Here is a 24101-nt window from a genome sequence, read left to right on the forward strand (position 1 = left end):
CAGAGAAGTTGAAAAGGGACAAGAGAAACACTGAGTGGACAGTATGTTAATTTTTATTTGGGATGTTCATCAAACCAAAGTAAAAAGTAGAAAAAGGTGAAATACATAAAATAAAAAAGGAAATCTATCAAGTTAAGTGAAGCATCTATAGTATATTTAAAAAATCACAGATTATTGTAAACATGTTTTATAGTTATTGCCAAAACATGGCTCAAATTACATAAAAATTATTCCAACTAAGTCTGTGTTTAATACGACACACGCACAGACATACACCACCAGCTATAAACATTCTCTATGTATACAGTGCTCATAAAAAAGTGCCCATCAGACTATCCGAATGAGACTCTTGCCAGCACTCAATGATGGAAGGCATGGGTCACCACAGCAGTTGCCTTGGAGACTTGGCTCATTTAAGATCAGTATGTCAACATTCTAGCATGCTTGATGTTCCCTGTGGTGGAAATACGAGAGATAGATAGATAGATAGATAGATAGATAGATTGATCGATAGATCGATCAATCTATAAATTATTCGCCCTGGGAGGGATGTGATGAAGTAGAATGACAGAAAAAGAAAGAGAAAGAAAGGGAAAAGAAGGGAAGGGAAACGAAAGAGAGGAGAGACCAAACAGTCTGTGGTTTTTATTTTCCAAAATCCTAAACCCTTCAATAACTGCAACACGGTAAGTATATTTTAGGAAATATCTCTGAGGAAGAGAATTCTTCCCATGTTCCCTTCAGTTCCTCCTCTCCTGGCCAACAAAAAGAAAAGTTTTCTTGGGCTAAGCAACAGTTACTTCAGTTGGTCTGAGACAGAGAGGATTGGCTTCTTGACTCCCACACCAAATCCTGAACACCTGCACATTCAAGAGCAGAGGGGATGCGTGTGTCCCTTCCTGCTTTGAGGTCACTAAGTATGACTGGCTACACAGACAGGCCATACTGAGTCTCATGGGAAAGGCTCCATGCCTCAGGGGAACAGCCCCAGCCCCACACAATGGAATGGAAGAAGCAGAGAGACGGGCCAGAACTGAATGTGGCAAGACAGTAGGAATGAGGGAGATCTTAGACGATACGTGCCTGTCAAAAGATCCAGATCTCATGTCCCACACCTTAGTATAATATAGCAACCCCTAGAATTTAAATAAAATCTGGTGGAAATGGGAACTCCACGTTGACTGAGATACAATTTCTGAAATTATGGCAGAATAGGTGGTTGAAATAAAAATGAAGTTGAATTATAGAATAATAAAGATATATTTCTTTCAAACCTGAGTTTGTAGACTGGGATTCATGACCATTAATTTTAGAGTCAGTTCCTCGTGAGATCTTCTGGATTGTAATACAAAGATTTAGGTTGGGGTTAATTAAGAATACATTCTGTAGGAAGAAAATACTACTGTATTGGTGGGTTTGTTTTGGCTACTACCTAACATAACAGCTAGCTGAAGATAAACATGGTTTAAAAAAATTGAAAACAATGCAGTGCTAATCATCTTTATATTTTTAGAGATTTGGCTCTCCATGGATCTGGGCCTTTTAATTTTTAAAAAGGAACTTAGTTTTTCACCCCCGACGCTTCGATTAAATTCATATGAAATAGTTAACTACGGTAAAAGTTGCCGGTTGCCTTGAGTTAGAGATAATCTGAGACATATGATTCTTTGATTGGAAGGAACTTGAATACTGAGTCACAGAGAAAAATCACAAGGAAGGAAGAACATGAAAAAACAAACAACTCCCCCCAAAACCAATAAAACAACAACAAAAAAACCCCCACCAGAATGAACTCCAATAAAAAATCCTCAGCTAGGATGGTATTAGTCTTATTTTGAATCCTCCCAAAAGCAGGTCCTAATATAAGAAAATAGTTCATCTGGGTGGAGATCGCAGGAAGAATACTGAAGGAGAAGAGAAGAGACAAAGAAAGGGAGAAAACCCAGTAATTGAGCACTAATGAGCAGTTGTCACTGTGAGAAACTTAACTCCCTGCTGCTGGGGACCCTTTGGGAAACTAGATAGAACACATCTCAGAACTCTCCCTCTGAAAAGTGAGGAGGCTGGCTGGGGTATTTACCTACCAACTCGTGTCCTTCATTAGTTAAGGATTATTCTATGGGTCTTAACTTACCAGCCTTCTGCATTGGCTGAACACATTGCTGAGTCCAGCGAAAGTTTTCAAACAGAAGGATATTGAATCGAATCTGTCAAAAGAAACTACAATAACCTCCAGAACGGACTAAGAGGAGAAAGCAGGGCACTCACAGTGTTTGCTAGGACACCCTTCCCATGTAAATTCAATGATCAGTAGTTGGCCACATGGAGATAACGTGAAAAGGCTAAAGAAAGAATAAGGAAGAAATCAGTGGTGAGCAGGGGCACCTTTACCCATCAGGATATAAGCACAAAATAAAATGAGTAAGAGCACAGCATGAATAAAAGGAAGAGGAAGTAAAAATACATACAATTAACTTTCTGCTTCTTTTCCATGGCTGTACATTTTTTAAACTAAAATATACACATGATAGACAAACCAAGTCCAGCTTCTATATGGAGAGACATGCTATGTTTACAGATTCAAAGAATAGAAAAAAGTTTCTCTTGCAAAAAGAAGTCATTTCACTAAGATACAAGAATCACTGTATTTTCGTGCATTTCATTGGAATTCATTTTCAACAGACGTTTCATTGAAATACAGGTAGCAATGGACATTTCACATGCTAAAAATGAGAGAATATATTAGAAGTTGATTTGAAAATTCAAAATAATCCACACATATAGTTGAAGTTATTATTCAAATATTATAATTATTGACAAATTGATTGATTCTCATGAAGCCCAGGAATGATATAATATTAGGAAATTCTATTTAAAACAATGTTTCAGGATATGGCAATATTTGAAATAGTATTCATAAATAGTCTCTAATGCAAGAGAGAGCCTTTCCTATAGATACTGAAGCTAACAAGCATTTTTCATTTTTTTAATGTTCAAAGGACAGATAGTTCTGCAAATCATTGAGAAGGCAGAGTAAATATGTTCCTTCATGGAAAATTGCATAAAAGTTTCCTAGAAGAGACCTACTAGGAAATGGTATACTCATGGCATAATGCCATGAGTTCCAAAAAGGGCTTCCCTAAATGGGTTTTGTTTGATTGGCACAATATTATTTATTGTTTGTTGTTATCATTATTAGGAATAAATGTCTTTAGGTATTGTTTGGTCTCCCTAGTATAACACATTTCAACATATTCATTTAATAAGTATTTACTGAGCACCTACTATGTATCAAGGCCTGTGATAGGTACTTGGGATATAATGGTGAACAAAACAGCCCAAGAATTCCTGCACTCAGAATCTTACATCTTAATAGGATGAGAACCAGCCTTCTCCCCATGACTCCCATTGTCTTGGGTGACTTCACATATTTACATCACCTCCCTGTTCTCTGAAGTCATGTGCATTTATGATCCCTAACCAGGATATTTATGCCATCACAGCATAATGAGTAAAGAAATCTGGGGACTTCCCTGGTGGTCCAGTAGCTAAGACTTCACGCTCCCAATGCAGGGGGCCCGGGTTTGATCCCTGGTCAGGGAACTAGATCCCACATGCCGTAACTAAAGATTCCACATGCTGCCACTAAAAAAAAAAAAAAAAAAAGATCCCGCATGCCGCAACTAAGATCCGGTGCAGCCAAATAAATAATATTAAAAAAAAAAATTTCCCAAAAGATATTCTTCAATGAAATCAGACTTTACAAATTATAATGAGTGTTATTTACATTTGAATCTAGTCATTAAACAAGATAAACAGAAAAACTAGAGCTGGAACTTGTGTTCTAAGGTGAGCAAAAGATAAAGTCAAAAGCTTATTTCAGTCAATAAGTTATGCCAATAGTTGGGGTACTAATACTTAATGGCCTAAAAAGTCTTCATAAATATTGTTGAAACATGACGAAGAAGAACTTTATCACCACTTACATCTCCCTCCCTTGGCCAACAATCCCTTAATGTTCCTTCCAACAGGTGAAATTTTGGCAAAGCAGGTCTCATTCAAGTTTACCAGAAACTGAGCATTATCTACAGCTGCAGCAGAATCCCATCATTCATGGAGAGAAAATCCAAGCTAAGTACTTCCAACCAAGGAACTTGCTGTCTGTGGAATTTTCCTGTTCTTCATGGAAGATACCAGGTTTTTAGGAATAGTGCCAGTTTGCAAAAATGTCCTCCTCACAAAATCAAGAAGGCATGAACTTGCTATTCCTGCTGCCTGGGATTCTCTTCCAGTGCTTATTCACCCGGTAAACCACTTTACCACGGTCAAATGTCAATATCAGTTTTTTACCAAATTCTTAGTTTTTGTACAAGGCAATTGAATTCCTTCCTCTTTTGTATAAGCATAGCGGCTTATTACAGCTTCCCACACACACCCCTCCTCACATACCTTAGCCACCATTAGAACATTTACCTTCGCCTTTCACTGTGCGATATTTAAGAATTGAATTATCTGTGAAAAGGGTGATGTTTTTCATATTTGTACCAACAGCACTCAGAAAAGGATTTGGCAAAGAATTATGTGCTTAATAAAGTCTTATTGAATAAAAGAATGTTGAATTTAAAGACTAGAGAACGGAAACTCCACATAAGACCTATTTGTCATAAACTTAACCAAAAAAAAAAAACCATGAAAAACTCAGGATTTCATGAACCATTCATTGAAAAACACTAGCTATGAAGACCTTTCTGTTCTCTCATTGTTCAACCCATCTAAACTTAACCACGCTTTATATCACTAACAAGGTGATAGCAAAGAATTTCTCTTTCAAAATTTAGTGCACCACTCACATAAAATAATTACAGCATATTATTTACACTTCTTTGTACTTAATTCTTTGCTCAGTTATAGCACATACATTACTATCAATAAACCATTTGATTAAACCAAATTATATCCCTGAAACCAAAACTAAAGGCATATGGCCTTTGTCATAAGAGGACCAGTATGTGGGTAATTCAATATAGAATTAAAAAGATCAGTCAAGATTTAAGGCTCTTCTGTAAGAGTGATATAGCAGTAGGAGGACAGATAAAGACATCACCTCCAAGACCATCTGGTGTTTATCTCCCAGCTATACTTCTTGAGGCCTCACTAGAGTAGCAAAGAAAACAAAACAATAATTCTGCTCTGGCCATCAGGGCTGCTGAAATGGAGGCAGCTGGTATTTCTACAACCAGTATTTGCAACATAGACGGATGGTGCAAAAAGGTACTCTCTTATTAGTTACTCTCTTACTCTGTCTTATTGGTCTGATAAAAATTAGGTGTGTTTTTTTTTTCTTTTTATTACCCATCCTGGTGACACTGTATTATAATGTTATATTTTGAAACTTTTTATGATTCTACAATTTCATTTCATAGTAATATTGCTAAGGTGGTTCATAGCTAATCTTAAAGAGTAATGTTGAACAGATTTAACTCTGCTGGGCCTCTGTTTGCCTCTCCAAGGGAATTCCATTAGTTTCCAAAGGACTGCCCAGGCCAAATGTCTACCTTGATTAGGAAAACACCTTGGCATATAGTCTCCTAATCTTGTGACATATCTATACTCAGGTTACTCAAATATCTAAATTGGTTCCAAGATATAGCAAAGATTAGAAATCAGATCAGGAGCTTAATTAGCCAGGTCATTGATAGCAACAAAATAAACTGACAGCAAACAAAGGAATAACCTATGTTTTATTTAAAGAAAAACTGTTAATTCAACATATATTTATTAAGTGCCAACTGTGTGTCAGACTCTGTTCTAGGCCTTGGAGATAATAGAACAAAACAGACAAAAATCCTACCCTCGAGGTGTTTGTAATTAGATGGAGACAACTATAGCCCTTAATACGTTCCAGGCACACTTCAAAAAGCTTTTCATATATTTCTCATGTAATTTTATGAGATAGCTACTATTATTACCAATCTGAGAGATAGTTTAGATAACTTTCCCAAGGTCACGTACATAGTGAATGGTGGAGCTGAGATTCTAATCTAGGCAGTCTGACTTGAGATGGAATTAAAGCATTGTAGATAAACTCCAGAGTGAAATAAAGCTGATAATTTTCAAGCTCTAATTAAATTCCTGATGATATTTATGCCAGAGAAAGAATTAATGCTGCTGCTCTAATAGAAAAAAGGGATAACATTAATATCATCTATTATAATAAAAGCCTAGGGAAGGCAAAAATAAATATGGTTTGCTAGTCAGGCTTCCAGAAATCTCTACCATTTAGAATAGAAGGCAAAAAGGACTTGTGAACCCCCTAAGGCATAATTTAAAAGCCTAAATTCTGAAGTGACTGTGGAAGAGGCTCTTAGGCCATTGCTCACAGTGTTTTCACTCCTAACTCATACAAAACTATAATGGGCTCAGTTATTTAAGTTCTCAGACTTCACAAGGTAAGGAGGAGAAATTTAAACAAGGAAAGGCTTCCTGAGACAGAACAGTGGAGAACAACAGTGGCAGTTGACAATATACCACTAAGAAAAGAGTAAGAAAAACAAGTGTATTATTACATGGAACAGTAAGCATGGTCATAAACTATTAACCAAGTCTTCATTTATTGACATTTCAACTGCCAACCCCAAATATCAGATTAGGCAGATACAATTTTAAAAAGCAAGAAAAGAAGTAATATATCCATATATTTAGTTATTAATCATGGGATGGGGGAGAAGAGAGAGAGACTTTTGCTGGTGCTTCTAAAGTTTTCTATAAAATACTACTTCGCAAAGGACAAAAGTAGTCATATTTTGCTAAATACAATACTGGACCAAAGGTCAAATTAAAGAAATCAAAGCATACAAATCATACATACATTCATACTTAACACATTTAAGCATTATAATGATTATTTACATTGGATTCTAGAAGTAGTTTCGTAAAATTAAGAATATCATACCTTGATCGCTGAATTGGGTCACAACCCAGACAAGTGCAGTGTCATGAGTACCTCAGCCCTTGCCAAGTATCTGTTACCAATCTCCTAGCTGGGATTTCTGCTCTAGCCTCCAACTGACATGTGCATCTGAAAGTGTTGGAATGAGGAGTCTAATTCTAGGAGGTGAGGGGTGCCTCAACAAATTAAGGCCTGCCCTGGGAAACCTGAGAAATGTGTAGACTTTGTTTTATAAAGGGCTAAATATGTTTTCAGGAGGTGTTCTCCTTTCAAGTACAGATATATTAACTATTATTTACTTTTAGGCTTACATTGATATTCCTTCCCCATGGCTAATTAAATGAAAAAGAAAGAAAAAGAGAGGCAGAATCAGAGCATAATTTGTTAAAAATAAATATGACAAAGCAGAGGGATTTGATTCCAAGTTTTGTGTGTGGTTAGGAGCCAATATATTGGACTAAATTACAAAACAATAAAATTGTGGTTTGCACCGTAGAAAACGACAGTTTTAAACTATAGACCTTGTAGTAGGTTTCAGTACAGTATCAGGTTGACATACTGTAAATACTAACTGCTGTTTAAGAATGTTATTACAGATCTAATTCTAACACAAGTCAATTCAAGCCTAACTATTAAACTAGCTACATTTCTTATCTTGGGATTTCAGACATTCAGAGTATGTTTAAATGTATTGTTGCCATATTCTAGGACAATGCTGCTATATGATAAGGGAGGTGTTTCTTTTTTGAGTAAGATAATACTGTAGTGTAACATACGTGAAGGAACTAAAAAGCTGCACAAAATGGAATGTTGCTTAAGGAAAGATTAAAAGTCAATAAAACCTTTTTAATACTATTTTAATATGAAAGATAAAACACTGACTGAATCACCTTCAAATTCAATTCCTCTCTACACATGAGAAACTGCATGTACAAAAAGTGTCCTGCCAATATTTTATTTCACAAAGCTACTGAAAATATAACTTTCCTACTCTAGTTCTGATGTTTTCCATATAGATTTTGTTAAACACATATTTCCCATTCTACATGATTAATATGAACTGATGAAATATCTTTGCAGAGGAAACAAATACCATTTGTTTGAAATGTTGAATTATTTTTTGTTTTTCTTCAAGTTTTTAATATTGGTATGTATTGAATTGCCTATTTAACTCTCCAGTGACTTAAGAATTAAATCCATATTACATATTCTTTGACTGTAGATCTGTATACATTATAGTAATGCTTTTCTAAACTCGTATTCATATTTAACATTTTACTTAAACACACAAAACAATGTTTAGTATGCAAACCATTGCATAGTCACTGAATTTTCAGGGTCTTTGAAATGTAGTATCATATTTTTGTATAGTCCATAGTGTCGTAACTCTATATGGACATCACATCTAATCGCTTTTTGCTTATGGTTCCAAAATGAGAAAGACATAAACTTTACAATTTTTTCAGATTGAGCTAATTTTAAAGCTGAAAGACAAAATGCAATGAGGCAGGACTTTAGTTATTAAGTATTCATGATCAAAACCAAGAGAATTAGAAAGATATGGTAAGAATAGAAGGAGTTTTGCTTCTTTTCCCCTATTTTGTTCCTCCCAGGCAATTGTCTTAGTGGATTCAATCCCAGGAAATTTATAAGAACCCATATTATATGGCTTGTTTTTCCAATAGCTTTGTTTATTTATTTCCTGTTGTGTCTTTTTCTCTCTTCACTTTGAAAATATATATTTTAATTTGCACTCAATACGTGATAATCATTTTGAAGAAATTTCTTATCTATTGTTACCTGTTAAGTCAAACTATATGAAATTGCCAATATTTTACCATTTTATTTTATTTTACTTTTTTTAGTTTATTATTTATTATTTATTTATTATTTTTATTTTTGGCTGTGTTGGGTCTTCATTCCTGTGTGAGGGCTTTCTCCAGTTGCGGAGAGTGGGGGCCACTCTTCCCACTCTTCATCGCGGTGCGCGGGCCTCTCACTATCGCGGCCTCTCTTGTTGCAGAGCAGAGGCTCCAGACGCTCAGGCTCAGTAGTTGTGGCTCACGGGCCCAGCTGCTCCACGGCATGTGGGATCTTCCCAGACCAGGGCTCGAACCCGTGTCCCCTGCATTGGCAGGCAGATTCTCAACCACCGCGCCACCAGGGAAGCCCCAGTTTACCCTTTTAGAACTATAAACTCTTTTCAGTAAAACAAACTGGTGTTGCCAGATGCTGCTAAAGAGGCAGAACACCACGTGGTAATGTTTTATACTTGACTGACTAAAAATTCTGCCTCTTGCTCGGTTGTGCACAGGGTTGCAGTGCCAAATCAAAGTGAAACTTAAAGAGTAGCTTCATATAATTGTCACATCTATTTATGCCAAAAATTTTATTCCTGGTTTCTTGATAATTTCCATTTTTGCCAAAGCAGGGAAATAGGTACCATTAATAGAACAAAAGGACAAGGTTGCCATCAATAAATTTCTATTACACAGTATGTCTATCAGAAATCAATACTGTTGACTTTACAGCACATTCACTGGATGGTATGTGATTGAAGGATGCAGTCAATAAAATGCTCAAGTAGTACAATATAGCAACTAAAGCAGAGTGACTAAAAGGAGCTGACAGAAAGAAATGCTGTTCAAAACATAAACTAAACCATATTACTAAACAATTGGGCAAACCTATTTTCTATAGCAATAGAACAGTAGCAAGTAAATCAAGAAGAGTATGTTGTTATCAGAAAAAAAATGTCTCAGAAAAGATGTTGCAGAAAATGAAAATTGAGGGAAAAGCCAAAATCTTTGTGATGCTTTGGAAATAACTGCCACAACAGCAAACCAAAAGTACATGCTGCATCTGGACTTATAGTCAAAAGGTTGATGTTAATGCATTTCTGATACTCTGCCTGTCCATTATGCTCCAGTCTACCTCTCACCTCTCTCCTTTCAGTCCCTGTAAGAATACATGAGATACCCTACTCCCACTGTATGGACTACTACAAGGACTTCCTTAATTTTTAAATTTAATTCAAAGCCATCATGAACCAATGTGGATCTTTTAAATTATGTCTAGTTGTGACTCAAATAACTCTATGAATCTATATTAACAGTGACCACAGGGCTAATCTTAGCCACAACACAGGATGTTAAATCCTATGAGTAGTGTGGCTAAAGTCAGAGGACTCCTTGAAAACACAAATATTTTAGCATGAAGTTTTAACAATAATACATGCATTTCATCATATTAGAATGTCAGAGATAAAAGCAGATATTTATGGCTCACCCCTCCCCCCCAAAAAAACTGTTTGCATTTTTCCTGTTCTTTAAACTAGAAAATGTATTCTATAAGTGTTCTTTGATGAGATAATAGTCAATTCCTATTTTCCTAAAAATTTTTTTAAATGCACATTTACCTGGTACTGATTAGTATACTTGATTTTAAGAAAGGGTAAGAACATAAATTGTATCTATTTCTTCATTATGGAAGTAAGTGTATTACAAAAAGGCTTTATAAAAATCTTGCAGACCTAATGTAAACATCTACTCATTACTAATGTACATACTAGTAATATGATAATTTATACTTAATGAGTATACAATATTTGATATTCACTTACTTCTGTAACCATTGAAACAAATTGGAATTTAGCTGTGATTTAGTATTTCTGCTGAAAAGTACAGAGTACTATATTGTATCACTGATACTTTCAGTAAATAAAAAAGGACAACCAAAGGGCTAAATGAGATTTTGGAAATCCTCATTAGTTTCTTCACAAAGGTAATTTTTTTTTAATCTAACAATCACAATACCATAAAACTAAGAGCCCAACATTTGCCAGGCAATTTAAATACGATCTCATTTAATATCTTCACAGTATGTGCAATGAGGTAAGGTTCTATGGGGAAATTTGTACTCTTAAATGTCTTACAGCTGGAGGCAGGACAGTGGCCAGCGATGCATCTTCTCTTGAATGAGATGAAAACCTCCCTGACAGTGACTTTTTGTAAAAGAAATATTGAGAGTCCAAGATTTGCAAAGACTTCTTCAAATAGGTGCATCAGGTCCAGAGGTTATTCATTTGCTAAATCTTTTTCTTGAATAGATAGTAATGTAAGCCTTACGTATAAAAGGACAACAGCACAATGAGGTATTAATCTTGTCAAATTCTGCAAGCCTGAAACTTGCTTGCATGAATCCCGGGGCCTCACGAGTAGCTGTGTACATAGAAGCTGCATCTACTTCTTTGCAGCCATCTCATTTAATCTAAGTTTTTGTTGTTGTTAATGTTAACTTGGTAAATAAAAATGAAATCTGAGAGTAAATATTTTCTATCAATTGGTGGCCCACCTAGAACCCATTATCAACATGAATTAGCAAAAAAAGCAGGTTCAAAGAGTTGAAGGACTTAGTCACACCACCACTTGGGGAGAGTCAGGATCTACACCCTGGTTTTTTTTACAAATGCTTCTTTACGTAGAGCTGCTTAAGGCTGCACATGTACCAGCATTAACAACTGACATTAAGACTATTCTATATGAGGGTAGGCTGCATGGTGGATTAGATCATTAAGTGACCAATTATACTGGTTTGCCTGAGATTATAGGATGTGAGACTTTCACTGAGTCCAGGACACACAGGGATGGTTGGGAACCCTAAAGACCATCCCTTGATATAATCTATTCTAGGAGTTTGGGTAAATAAATTATGGGATTAGCTACATGCACTTATGGAAATTATTGTATCTTCATCATGAGATCCAGTAACGTATAAAATCAAATGTCAGTGAATGATCATAAAGATATTCTAAATCACAAGTTCTAAGTGTCAAGCTCAAAAAAACATACAAAAAGTCTAAAATGCATTTCTAGTAACTGAATTGTCTACAATAACACAATTCTCAGCAGTTTCACTAGAACAATAGAACCTTATCAAGTACTAAGCCAAGGTCTACAAATTTGCAATCAGAAGCAGTGTAAAATTAAAAATTAAGTGTTCTAAGGTGTATAAAAATTCTATTGCTTTATTTTAACATATTCTCACTCAACTCACTGAAAGAAATATCACATGATTTGAACTTCTTTATTCTTACGAATAACTTTTAAATTGTTTAATTATAATTATAGTCTAATAGCATTTGAAAAATAACTACGTAAAGCTGGGAAAATCTGATCAATAAATTATTGTAGATGTTTCCTAAAACACAGACTATTTGACATGCTCCAAAGTATTTGGTTAAGTTGTGAGATAGCATTTCAATAATTTACACCCTTTTTAATAAATATGATAGCATTGCCTTTCATTTGTTTAACAGTTTTTTTAATCTTCTTTGCTTAGCTATCTACTGTATCTGGGTTATGATGTCTTCTGGGCAAGTTAATAGTTTATGGGGGATATTTTATATAAGAGCTCATGCTCTAAGAATAAATTTGGATATAGTGAACCTGAAAAATTCATTGCTAGGACAATAAAATGCATAGGCGTAGAGAGATCCCAGAAACATGCATACTTCCTGTTACTATGGTAATAGAATTTTGAAAAATCTGGGCTAACTTGTTTCTCTGAAAATAGTATCAGGAAGACCAAAGCTGAAGCCCCATAATAACCATTGCTTCTGTCCCCATATTCACTGTGTATTCATCACCTATATTTTCATATTTATGAAGCTACATTAGTGAGGATAGGGCATATATACGTTCAATTACTGTAGGAAATGACAGAGCACTCAGATGAAGAATCTATTACATATCGACAAAATTGCAAATTTCTTTAATTTTCCTTATGTACCCTTATTAATTTCACAGAATAATATTTTATATTTATGTTACACATTTCTGCCAATCATAGTTTAGATAGACATATGCCAGAATATGTATTCATTTCTATATATTTTTCTGGAAAATATTAATATTTAATTTACTCACTGATGAAAATAATTTAAAAAGGATGGAGAACTCATTTTAAGATTAGTCATCAATGGTTGAAGCTATACACCATATCCTAGCAAAAGTCTAAGGTTCTTGTCATCATCTCTCCATGATTACTGATGATACCAATTTTATTCTTTCTTTCCATTATCAAGGTTAACAACCCAATGATGACTACTATTTATTGTATTTGTTATGTGTTGGAATCTCTTCTAAAAGTTTTCCATTTAATAGCATTTACAGCCTATAAAACCAAATAATATGGATCTCTGTGTTATCCCTATTTTGGGGAGGGGAAAAGTAAGTTTAGAGACGCTAAATTACAACTCCAATTTGAGAAAAACAAAATTTGAACCTTAGGTTTTTTGTTTTTTTTAAAATAAATTTATTTATTTATTTACTTATTTTTGGCTGTGTTGGGTCTTTGTTTCTGTGCGAGGGCTTTCTCTAGTTGCAGTGAGCGGGGGCCACTCTTAATCGCGGTGCACGGGCCTCTCACTATCGCTGCCTCTGTTGTTGCGGAGCACAGGCTCCAGACGCGCAGGCTCAGCAGTTGTGGCTCACGGGCCCAGTTGCTCTGCGGCATGTGGGATCTTCCCAGACCAGGGCTCGAACCCGTGTCCCCTGCATTGGCAGGCAGATTCTCAACCACTGCGCCACCAGGGAAGCCCCGAACCTTAGGTTTTTGAATGTCAAAATTCTTGCAAGAGAGTTATAGGAAACATCTCATTCTCTAACGATATGGCCTATCAACAATATTCTAATACTATTCTTTGTATTCTGTTGGTATCTGTAGTTATAAATACTATTGTTTAGAAAATCTGCATTACCTATAATAAAAAAAATCTACTAAGGCATTCATATTCCCAATGTTTTAGTACATGAAAAGATAAAACATTTTTTCTGTTTCTTTTCCCTTTTCTTCCTCCTGTTTCTTTCTTCTGCTTCACATACTAACTTCTCCATCATAAAAAAGAAAATTAGAAAAAAAAAGTGCAGATTCACTGACACATCATTTGTATCCATATTTTAATACTTTGTCCAGTCTTTTAAAATTTTATTATGATACTATTACAAAAGTGATCTTTGTCCCTCACTAAAGTTTCATTTTACCTTCTTCCTTTACAGTTTATTCCTTCCTATTTCCCCAAAGTTAAGAATACAGGACCACACATACTCTCAGTAGAGTTCCCTCTTTAGGTTGAGAATCTACTGAAGAGTAGACTCTTTCCTTTAAATGGCTGATTCATTTTCTTCCTTTGATGTAACATATATTATGAACTTATATCTGAAATTTTAAAAGAAAAGGAATCCTAAATGCAGAGGCCATTTTCAGTCATTTTAAAGTGTTACGAACTGAATTGTGGCTCCCCTCAAATTTGTATTTTGAAGCCCTAACCTTCAATGTGACTGTATTTGAAGACAGGGCCTTTAGGGTGGTTAAGTAAATTTAAATGAGGTGATAAAGGTGGAACTTTAATCTGCTAGAGCTGGTGTCCTCGTTAGAGTCAGAAGAAACATCAGAGCTCCTTACTCTCTCGCTCCAAGAACCACAGAGGAAAGGCCACAATCAGAAGGTGACAACTACAGGCCAGGAAAGGGAGGCCTCACCAAAAATCAACCCTGACTGCACCTTAATCATGAACTTCTGGCTTCCAAACTGTGAGAAAATACATTTCTGTGGTTTAAGCCACTCAGTCTGTGGTATTCTGTTATGGCAGCCAAGCAGACTAATACAGGAAGTCATTGTATTTACACTAAGTATCTCTCACAAACATAGCCTTTCTTTAAAGCTGTAATTGTTGGTGAAAAAAATACACGTAGAGTCTAATAATTGGTGCTACTGTTTGTCTAGATGCTGTGGAGCTTGCTTGAAGGAAAGAAGTTCAAATATCCACATGGCTAAGAAAGATGCATGAAGTTAGTACTCAGGTATGATGACAGCAAAGTTTCTCCTGCCATTTCCTTTTGCCCTTAAATGGGCTATCTATGACAATGGACATACTATTTTACAAGAGGAGGTGTTTATGTCCACACTATCCTTATTACAGACAATTATTTCTATGAAATTCCTACAACTGAAACATTATTTTATTTTTCATAACACTCAGATAATTTAAATACCTCTAAACATAGAAGAGAACTACCATGAATAGATCACAGCATACAAAAAGTTTTATATTGAGTCTCACAGCAATTGCTGAACATTTACATTAACAACTTCCCTACAGGTTATATAAAATAATAAGAACAGATAATAGTTGTCTAACAAAGGGAACAGAGATGCTTCCTAACCTCTATCTCTTTCCGTGGTAAAATTTACTGAGACAGATTGGAGGGGAAAAAAATAGAGAAAGAAAGAAAGAAAGAAAGAAAGGAGAGCGGGAGGAAAAGAAGAAGGGAGTATAGGTTTCCGTATTTCTATAGCCAGTAATACATTTCAATGACTTGGTTCCTAGATGTAATGCACATTTATGGAAAGCATCCTAACTGGATAATTTTATAAATGCTAAATTTGAGCAGACTGAATCAAAGGACCTATATAATTAAGTAAAATTAGCCCCACCTGCCCCATTTCTTTATAGAATTCATCATAACCTCTCAAGCAGGTACAAAGTTTGTATTTCATCCTAATATAAATAACATAATTAATTCTTATTTGCCTTTGAAATCATGAGTCATCAACATATAACTGCCTGAAATATATTAAAATAAATTAATTTTTTAAAATCATAATTTGTAGGTGCCCTCATGTTAGAAATACACATAATCTGAGAAATTTCAAATAGTTTATAGTTACCATAATTATGATAATTTAAAATATACCTGTATTTTAAAATTTTCTAAATTTACAAATTTTAATAGGTTTATTTTAATAAACTATGAAAAATACAACTAAATTAAGAATTTACCAATTAAGAGCCAATATTCATTTTCTTCCAAATGGGAGTAGAAAAACAATCAAAACAACTTTTAGACCCTGCTACAAAATTATGCCAATTGGTCAGGGGGTGTGCATGACAAGAAATAAATGAACATAACATTTTATGTTTTATAAAATTCTGTGAATTGTTCTTGATAAGGTCTCAGATAATTAGATTAGTATGATAAATAATGACATTTATGTAACAGAAGATTTTTCATAGCATGGCAAGTAATCAACAGGGGCCAACAAATGATTGGACACTCCATGACAGATATACAGTTATAAGCTCCACTATGATGTCAATTAAGAGTAAGAAAGTTAAGAAAACACATTATTGGTAAATCTATAGATGACACTGACTTTTAAAATGATGCCTAGACATTGCTTTTTTAAGCAGTTCTAGGAAATTGATTTTTATTAACAAAAATTCCTATTCACAAAATGTAATGGGGTCATGGAAAACATGACTGATAACAAAGACATTTGTTTTCCAAAGCAATTATTTACACTTGTTTAAATATATACATTGCCAGGTCACTCCCCAGAAAGTCTAATTCAGTAGGTATGGAATGGGCCCAGGAATCTGTACTCCATGATACAACTGTTCTGCTGCAAAAAACTTTTAGAAATCCTTATCTACAGCAGACATTGTTTCTGTCTTCATATGCTGTGTCATTTGGGCATTGTGCAAATCAGGTCAATAGACTGCTTGAAATTTAAAAGTTTATTTGACTATAGAGATGTTAAAGTGAAATTTTGTCTGTACCAAAAATACATTTTTTAGTCAATTATTTGATCTCTATTCCAAAAATTAGTTCCAAAGTTACACTTTCCTAAGTATATTAACAGAGATTAATCAAACGTATTACAGTATTTATAATATTGTAGAATATTCTCCCCCTCAATAAGTTACACATTTTCCTTGACGTTGTGCAAACCATGAGTTAAAAATATGGGAACTTTATCTCTCTCACTTAGAGATTCACAAGAGGGAAAACTTAAAGAGCACCTGACTCTCATGTTGGTTATGGCAATGGTGACTTAGGATCTTCTTCTGATGTTAGAAAAGCAATGAACTTATTTGTTAGTTTATAGACCTGTTTGCATGGAGATGATGAACGCTTAATTTATTCCTGGTGTACTCTGAGAGCTACCTCAATGATTTCACCTATTTGAAATGCACAAACTCTCCCTATTTTGTGCACAGCCAGATGGGAAAAGTGCTGAAGCAAACCTGGTTTGAATATGTAAAGCACCAAGCACATGACATACCTGATTATAGTTATTGAAGAGTCAAACAAGGTACTAGCTTATATTTTTAAACCCAATTATTTACCATAACTCTGAAGCTCATTTTGTAATGACTGTCAATCTAAAATTTTGTGAGTTTATAAAAGAGAATAATAGTTTATTTTGTTTGCTCAGTCTAGATATATAATATTTTTGCTTAAAAAATAATGGACCAGAAAGCTGAAAGTGATCTTGTGCTCTTCATAGGACAAGAAGTCAAATCTCTGTTTTCTGAGCTGATAATTGTTAAAAATCATCTTAGAAATAGTCACCCAGCTGCTTTACAAGATGTCAGGAGTTGGAAAGTCTGTCACCTCTTCTGATAATTTTCTCCTTTCCACTTTAAGAAGTCCTTCTTTATTCCTACTAAAACACTATGGCTGAGATTTAAGATCATTTTCTCAGCTCCACAAAAATTTTGAGTAGCTAGTCAGTCTCCTATTTTAAAATAACCCTTCCAACACTGGGATCAATCTTGTCCCCTCCCCTTGGTTACTAGCTGTGGGGAATTAGAAAATAATAAAATCACACATTTGTTCAACATAAAAATATTAAATATAATTTCATTGTACCTTGGTCTTTAAAGACTTTTTGTTTGTGTTAATTCAGTTCATCCTCAAAATAACCCAATAAGGATACTTTTTAAAATTTTAATTTTATATTGGAGTATAGTTGATTAACAATGTTGTGTTAGTTTCAGGTGTACAGCAGAGTGATTCAGTTATACATATACATGTATCTATTCTTTTTCAAGTTCTTTTCCCATTTAGGTTACTACGGAGTATTGAGCAGAGCTCCCTGTGCTATACAGTAGGTCCCAATGAAGATACTTCAATTGCTACAGGCCAGTTTATTACGTGTCAGGTGATAGGAAAACACATGGCAAAAAAAAAAAAAAAAAATCCACCTGTTTACATCCCAGTAGTTATAAAGATAAACTAAAATAATAAACATGAAGTACTTTTAAAATTAATAAAGTATTTCTCAAGTGAAAGGTTGTAACATAAGTAATAATATACCACTATTATGTTATTTTTCATTCCACTGGATGGAAGAAATTTTCACACACATTGAGGTATGGGGAAGTCAGTCTGGCTTAAACATGATTTGGCTTGAACTAGAACAGCCTACCTTATGGCCTGTCAACATGCATTGTATGTCTGCTTTAACCATTAAAGAAAAGAATGAATTTAAAAATCAAAATGGAGTAACTGTGTTTCAGGCATCCAGGATGGAGCCAGGTGGCCATTGTGGATGTGGTTTCAGACACATTCCTGCATCATTGGGAACTTGAATTTTATGAACTGTATCAGACTCAAGCACACCATCAATTGTTCTCAAAATGACATCTGCAAGCAGCAGCAAGCTGCAACCTTATGGTCTCAAGGTCTTCCCTTATAACTGTGCAACCATTTCAGACCCCAACCAATACTTGCTTAACAAGCACCCTTACTTCTTGCCAGCTCCAATTCTAATTCTTGACAAACAACTTACGTAATTTTGCCTTTATAAGCATCCCCCATTTTGCAGCCTGGTGGAACACAATTCAGGTGCTTCCTGAATCTGTGTCTCCTGGGCTATAGTCCTCATTTTGGCTCAAATAAAACTCTTTTATATTCCTATCATAGATTGTTTATGGACTATCTCCATTGACACACTGCAATGCCTTTACCCATCCCATAGGACCTACTTCCATTTAATTTTTAATTTTTCTCTCTGAATCATGTGTATTCTAAAAATACATTAAAGAAACTAAGAAAAACAAAATCAGTTATAATAATTCACAAAATAGTTCATGCCAAGAAGAATAATGTAATCACACCAAGTTCTTACATTAATAACTGATTTTTATTTCTCAATATCCTATTTGTTCTTTTAAGTGAAATGAAATTATTAACTTTTATAAGTCTTAGGGCCAGCAAGATTTTATAATTCTATTTTTTCCTGCAACACAGTTTTCATCAAGTCCTTCTCATCTTTCTTGATAAAGTTTTTGTCTGCCACATTCTGCTTTTAATTTCCTCTAATACTTTTATCCAGTGCTTAATGAGGATTTCTCTAGTTTAAGGCGATTTACATCTTAGCCAATAGCCCTGTGCCTATCATTGCTGACCCATAATAGGAACACAGTAAGTTTCTGATGAATAAATGCATGAATAAATGAATGAATAAATAAAAGAATGACCTTTCAAAATTTGAACAACTCAGTGGAACACATGTTGATGAATCAACGTATGAGCACACAAGATTTCATCTTTGCAGAAAGTCCTAGGTTTAATCTTTCCACCAAATGAGCTGGATGGGGTTGCTAACTACTAGCTCATTGTCAGAGGAATAAATAAAGTATGTTCCACATGCTTTATATACATCAACTCAGTAATTCCTTCCTATAAGTTTATGAGTTTATGAGGAAACTGAGGCAAAGAAGAGTGAAGTGACTTGCTCAACAAGATCCAAGAGCTAATAAGTGACAGAACTGGGACCCAAACCAAGGAACACCAAAGCCCACACTTTTCAAGGTTTTTGTTAATGGGAAAAGTACCTTTAAAACTCTATATTTTAATATAATGATTTAAGAGTAAAAATTCATATTAATTGCCAATGAAAATTTCTCAAAACCTGTTCAAATTCTAATTTTTAAGTGCTTCTTTATATACAACCTTACAAAAGATAGTTCATTCACATGCTCTCTTTGCTCTTTCACTTAGACATTTCTTCTTAATATGTTTGCAATTATTCTGAGGTCTATATTACTAAACACAGGCTAACATAAGTTGCAGTCTTGCTAATGTTTTGACATTTTCTACAAAAATACTTTCCTAAAAACACCTACCTGAAATTACCAATTAGCTTTCTTGACATGAAACAGAGTAAGAAAAAGGTTCTTTTACTCAGTTTTGGAATCACAAAACACTTTTAGCAATTTAGAGCACAAATTTTCATATGAAAAATCTAATATTTCTCAGCAATTTCTTTGAACAGAATATAGGCTGGCTTGTGACATTTATGAATACATTATTTTAAGGAACTATAATTTTGCTTGCTGTATAAACAAACATATTACATGGGAGCATATTGCAATTAAATTTTATAGTGTCCACTTAAAAGTTTTTTATATACTACAGAATTTTCTGGAAAGAAAAGATGCCTTGTTCCTTACATATACTATAGAAATCATTTGGTGTATAAAAAAGTTAAAGAGACTTTTTAAACATTTGTTGTGGATAACAGAAATAAAACATTCAGGGGTAGTTCCGTACCTGTTTTATTGGAAAGTCTAAATGACACCATCTTATCAGGAATATTACATACATTCCTCACTGAAGCAATGCAGCTATAATTAGCATAGTCCTGAGGTCGAAGATTCTTTAGTTTTAATATCTTTGTTTCACCCTGAAAATGTAGAAAAAGTCATTAGAAAAAGTCAATGGTAACCAAAATTAATAAATGGATGAATCATGGCACTGTATTTAAAATTATATTATCAAAATATGGCAGATTGCCATTTTTTAAGGAAAATACCCTAAATTAAAACCAAAAAAAAAACTATCACATTTAAAAATCAAACTGTAATGTGCTTGGAGATAAAAACTGACTACAATGAAAATTCATAGCTTTTTTTTTTTTTTTTGCAAACTAGCTTCCTAAGGGGGGAAATCTATTTCTGGTGGTAGTTATGCAAATTATTATGCAAAGATCAGAACAGTGTACTTAATAATGGAGTTTATTCAACAAACACTGTAACCTATGCAGGCTTCAACATGAAATGTTATGAAAGAAAAGGATTCTGAAGAGCCAATAAATGAAACACTGTTGGTAAAACAAAGTTAATGAGGTCAATCTAATGATAGATAATTAAATTAAACATACATAAATATTTTGTGTATATGGAGCAATGACAGATGATAAATCTTAAACTGCATTTAAAAAGTATTCATAAAAAAAAAAGTATTCATGAGTGTTTCTATATTATTATTATTTGTGTTACTTTATGTTCAGGAATTCAAGGTTTAAGTCTCCTGGGTAAATCTGCAAAATTGCAGATAGACTCAAATCAGGCAAGTGGTCAAAAACATCTTACAGGGCTTCCCTGGTGGCGCAGTGGTTGAGAATCTGCCTGCCAATGCAGGGGACACGGGTTCGAGCCCTGGTTTGGGAGGATCCCACATGCCGCGGAGCAACTGGCCCCGTGAGCCACAATTGCTGAGCCTGCGCGTCTGGAGCCTGTGCTCCGCAACAAGAGAGGCCGCGATAGTGAGAGGCCCGCGCACCGCGATGAAGAGTGGCCCCCACTTGCCACAACTAGAGAAAGCCCTCGCACAGAAACGAAGACCCAACACAGCCATAAATAAATAAATAAATAAATAAAATTAAAAAAAAAAAAATCTTACACACTCTTGATGAGCCAAAAAAGACCATGCAAAAACACTGAAATTGTTCAAAAGATAAAAAGAACAAACAACAACAAGAAGAAGAGGAAAAAACCTGCCCAATTCAAATAAGGTCTCCTGGGATTTCTTTACCATCTAAAGTTATTAATGCATCTCTCAAAATAGTTCCTTTCACAAGTAACTTAATTATGGAGATGGTAAAAAGTCTCCCAATGACATCATATTTGGTAGAGCATTTTTAAAATGTTAATTTTTTCCAGATAACATCTGTACAGAACCATGTGTTTCTTTTATTTTACTTAAGTAACATCATTCAAGTCCTAAAAATTGCAATACTTTGATACACTATTCAGAAGAATCAGAATATTTAGTGATTTAATACATAAAGACACTGCCTGTTCAGTTGCAGAAAAAAAAGCTTGCCCACACATATGCAGGCACACAGAGTTTTCCAAATGTCAAATGAGTCTTTCCTTCAGTGTGCATGGGTATTTGGCCATAATTCCTTTCATTCATTGTCAAAATTCAGTCTTAAAACAGTCACACCTTGAGCATTTTCCTCAGTGGGATAAATAATAATCTTCTATCTTTCAATTTTTCTTTAGGAAAGACATTGCCTTTTTTCTGTATAAACAGACGCAAATACACCCCACAGGAATATACACAGAGTCAGAGTGTATGGTTCTAGAATTTATATTGGGTTGGCCAAAAAGTTTGTTCGAGTTTTTCATAATAGCTTATGGAAAAATCCGAACGAACTTTTTGGCCAGCCCAAATTTTAAAACATGCTCTCAAAGTATTACAGAGTTCTCATTTATATTAACTATATACAATGCATATAAAAGTGTGCTTAGTTACAAAGCATAGTTGAAAGAATGTTATACTAGAACCTGCTGACTCAGATAGTTTTTTGAATGAGATAATACATCTTACTCCTCCTACCTCTTTGACTGTTGTTGCTTAGATTTCTTCACTTTTCTTTCTCCTCTCAACACTTAATTAACTGTTGGTATTCTCTGGAATTCTATTTGTTCTACAGTTAATCACACTTTATAAAATTCCCTTAAATGATTTTATCCTTGCTGATGAATTTATACTACAAGCCTGATGAATTTATTCCTGGCCCCCCTCAAGTCTTTATCCCTATTCCAAAATTCTCCCTCAAGTTTTAGACGTATATGCCAATTTTTTACCTCAATATGTCCATTTTGATGTCTCATAGGTACCTAAAACTCAACATATGCAAAAATGGACTTCAAGTCTAAATCTACTCTTTCTTCTTTAGTTAACAGGAATCTTAGGCTTTCAATTATTACATCTTATTCATATATTCAGTATCTCTATCTCAGATTTTATTGACCTTTCAACATGTTCAATTCTGAACATTCTTTTATTTATTTTTAAAAGTAATGCTCTAAACCCAACATTCAGCTGAGAAATTTCTGATTGTGCTTGGTATAGTTTAAGAATCCAAGCAAGCATGATCCTCTAATCTAGAATCAGGACTTTTTTTTAACATGGAAATCTGATCATGCCATTTCTCTGCTTAAATCACAGGAATAACAATGGTATTGTCCTTAACATAAACGTAACAGTTGTTAACATGACTGTCAACCCTATATGACCTGCATTCTCCTTGCCTCCCCAGTCTCCTCTCATTTTTGTAATGCCTTACACACATTCAGCTTCCTTTGGCCACAGACCCTTTACATATGCCTGGTTCCTCACCTCTCTATGCCTAATCAATTTCATCTCATTCTTAAATCCCAACACTCCTCACTTCCACAGGTAAGTCTTTCCTTACTTTCTGGAAAAGGAGAAATTCATTTTTATGAGTTCTGCTTATATCTTTCTATAACACAGTCTCACTTTTCCACTTATTTTGGTAATAGATTTATTTTCTGCCATACTCCTCCCCTTGCCAGTAAGTATCTAGAGGGCAGAGATTATGTCTGTCTTGTTCTCAGCACTATGTTCTAAGCACCTAGTACAGGACTTAGCGTAGAGAGACACTTTTTAAATGAATACTTTTGCAATTAAAAGTACTATGACTACTTATCGTTCACCACTCAGGGTTTTGCTTTATGCATATTTATTTATCCAGAATTTATTATCTGCTTGGTACCTGATATGAACTCAACAGATGTTAATATACATAGTCAATATTCTAAAAGGAATCATGCAGTGATAACAATTCTCAAATATATGCAGAGGATGAACAGTGCCATTTAGATGCGTATTTAATGATAAAGTCTCTTTATTCACATAGAATTAATCATATTCTGCCAGTATTTCTTGTTTCTGTTTCCACTGACAAATTATTTTTTAATCCATATTTTCTGGATACTATTTCAACACTTTGCTGAAACTGTATCTTCTAATGTCATTAATAATGCTCTTTTGTTAAAATTCAATAAATCTTTATTTCTTTTTTATGCTTCTGTACTTCTCTGCTTACTTCTAACACTTTAGATTACCTTTGCAATTTTGACAGTTCCTTGTGTGTAGGTAAAAAATTAGAAATATAATAATTTAGACACTTTTTGGTTGTATTCTATTTCATTTTCTATCTACTATACAAATTTTAGTCTGCAATCTTCTACTATACTATATTC

The 24101-nt window shown here is 34.4% G+C and overlaps 1 protein-coding gene across 2 annotated transcripts in view; it reads right to left on the reverse strand.

The window, feature by feature from the left end:
* The window catches only part of MDGA2 (MAM domain containing glycosylphosphatidylinositol anchor 2), an 801291-nt gene that overhangs the window by 260063 nt on the left and 517127 nt on the right, over positions 1 to 24101 (reverse strand). For both annotated transcript variants that reach the window (XM_036839763.1, XM_036839756.1), the window contains exon 5: positions 20356 to 20488. In XM_036839763.1, the coding sequence (XP_036695658.1) occupies positions 20356 to 20488 (133 nt within the window). The remainder of the gene's footprint in view (positions 1 to 20355; positions 20489 to 24101) is intronic.

The sequence above is a fragment of the Balaenoptera musculus genome, chromosome 2 (assembly GCF_009873245.2).
Source record: "Balaenoptera musculus isolate JJ_BM4_2016_0621 chromosome 2, mBalMus1.pri.v3, whole genome shotgun sequence".
NCBI classification, from domain to species: Eukaryota; Metazoa; Chordata; class Mammalia; order Artiodactyla; family Balaenopteridae; genus Balaenoptera; species Balaenoptera musculus.